General features: G+C 35.0%; 1 protein-coding gene across 1 annotated transcript in view; it reads right to left on the bottom strand.

Annotated features, from left to right (window-relative positions):
• PLK4 (polo like kinase 4) overlaps positions 1 to 1,247 on the bottom strand; it is a 21,783-nt gene that overhangs the window by 18,892 nt on the left and 1,644 nt on the right. Inside the window, exons 3-4 of the mRNA XM_014520316.2 lie at positions 983 to 1,078; positions 779 to 893 (exon numbers count right to left, since the gene is read on the bottom strand). Of these exons, the coding sequence (XP_014375802.1) occupies positions 779 to 893; positions 983 to 1,078 (211 nt within the window). The remainder of the gene's footprint in view (positions 1 to 778; positions 894 to 982; positions 1,079 to 1,247) is intronic.

Here is a 1,247-nt window from a genome sequence, read left to right on the forward strand (position 1 = left end):
TGAACCCCTGGGCTATGCCAGCCCTATAACTCTCTAAGTAAGGATGCAGTGATTTAATAAGAACAATAAACTGGACTTAAAAGTGTTCTGGTACTTTAAAAAAATCCTCACAACTAGAACATGAAGTGTCTAAAAATAGATGCAACAACAACAGTAGTTGCCAAGGCATAAGATTATTCAAACAAGCAACTCTGGGAATGACAACATGAAAACTCACATCAATGATTTTTAATTCAGTGTGCACGGTGTGTACAAGTATAGTGGAGATTGCTTGCTTTGAACTTCCAGCCCTGGAAACCTGAAATCTGAGTCAAGCTGGATTCTCTCTCCCTTCTCTCTCAACACCAGTAGCAAGGATTTCTACCAGTAGCTAAAACATGGGCCTCAGTAACAGAAACAGCCACCTTATTTTCACATCCACCTTAGAATTGAGGCTGTACCAGACAGACTAGAAATGAAGAAGTACAACTACACAGAGTGAGTACATTTGTGGAGTGAGATGGTTCCAATTCAGTCACCAATTCACATTCTACCTTAACAAAAATTAATGTAAAAACTATAAGATCGACTTTAGAGATCTTATGTCAATTTTTATTTCAAGCATGTATGCTTGTATAATGAAGTACTTTAAAAACAAGCAGACAAATTACACAACACTGTCCGAAAGGAAATAAGTAGGAAAAAAAAAACAAAAACTAAAAACAAAACAAAGAAAACTTGCACCAAAATTAAATATGCACTCAATAAGCAAAATGCAACTACATAAAAACAAACCCACTTTCTTCTTCAGAGAAAGGTTTCTGTCTGTTCTTCAGATATCTGCTCATTTCTCCATTGTGACACATCTCTAGTATCAGGTACACATAGTTGCAGTCTTCAAAGTAATTAAACAGCTAGAACATAAAAGCAGAGTAAAAAGGTAAAAGTATTTTGTAACATATACAAAACTGTAGTCTTCCCTTCTCTTCAAGGCCCTTCTTACCTCAAGTATAGATGGATGTTTCAGTTGACAATGTATCTTCACTTCATTTTGAACTCTCTGTACCATTCCAACTTTGTGCATGGCTTTTTTGTCTATCTGAAAAGGGAAAAAATATTTTATAATAGTGCTTCCACACAAATTAATGTAGTTTCCAGTAAATTTAAAATCATATTCTAGAACTTAACTAGCATTGTGAATGGTACCGTTAGACACTACACATCTATTGCAACATACTGACTTTTACAAGGTTTTTGTAAGTTTTCCC

Source organism: Alligator sinensis, unplaced genomic scaffold, assembly GCF_000455745.1.
Source record: "Alligator sinensis unplaced genomic scaffold, ASM45574v1 scaffold150_1, whole genome shotgun sequence".
NCBI lineage: Eukaryota > Metazoa > Chordata > Crocodylia > Alligatoridae > Alligator > Alligator sinensis.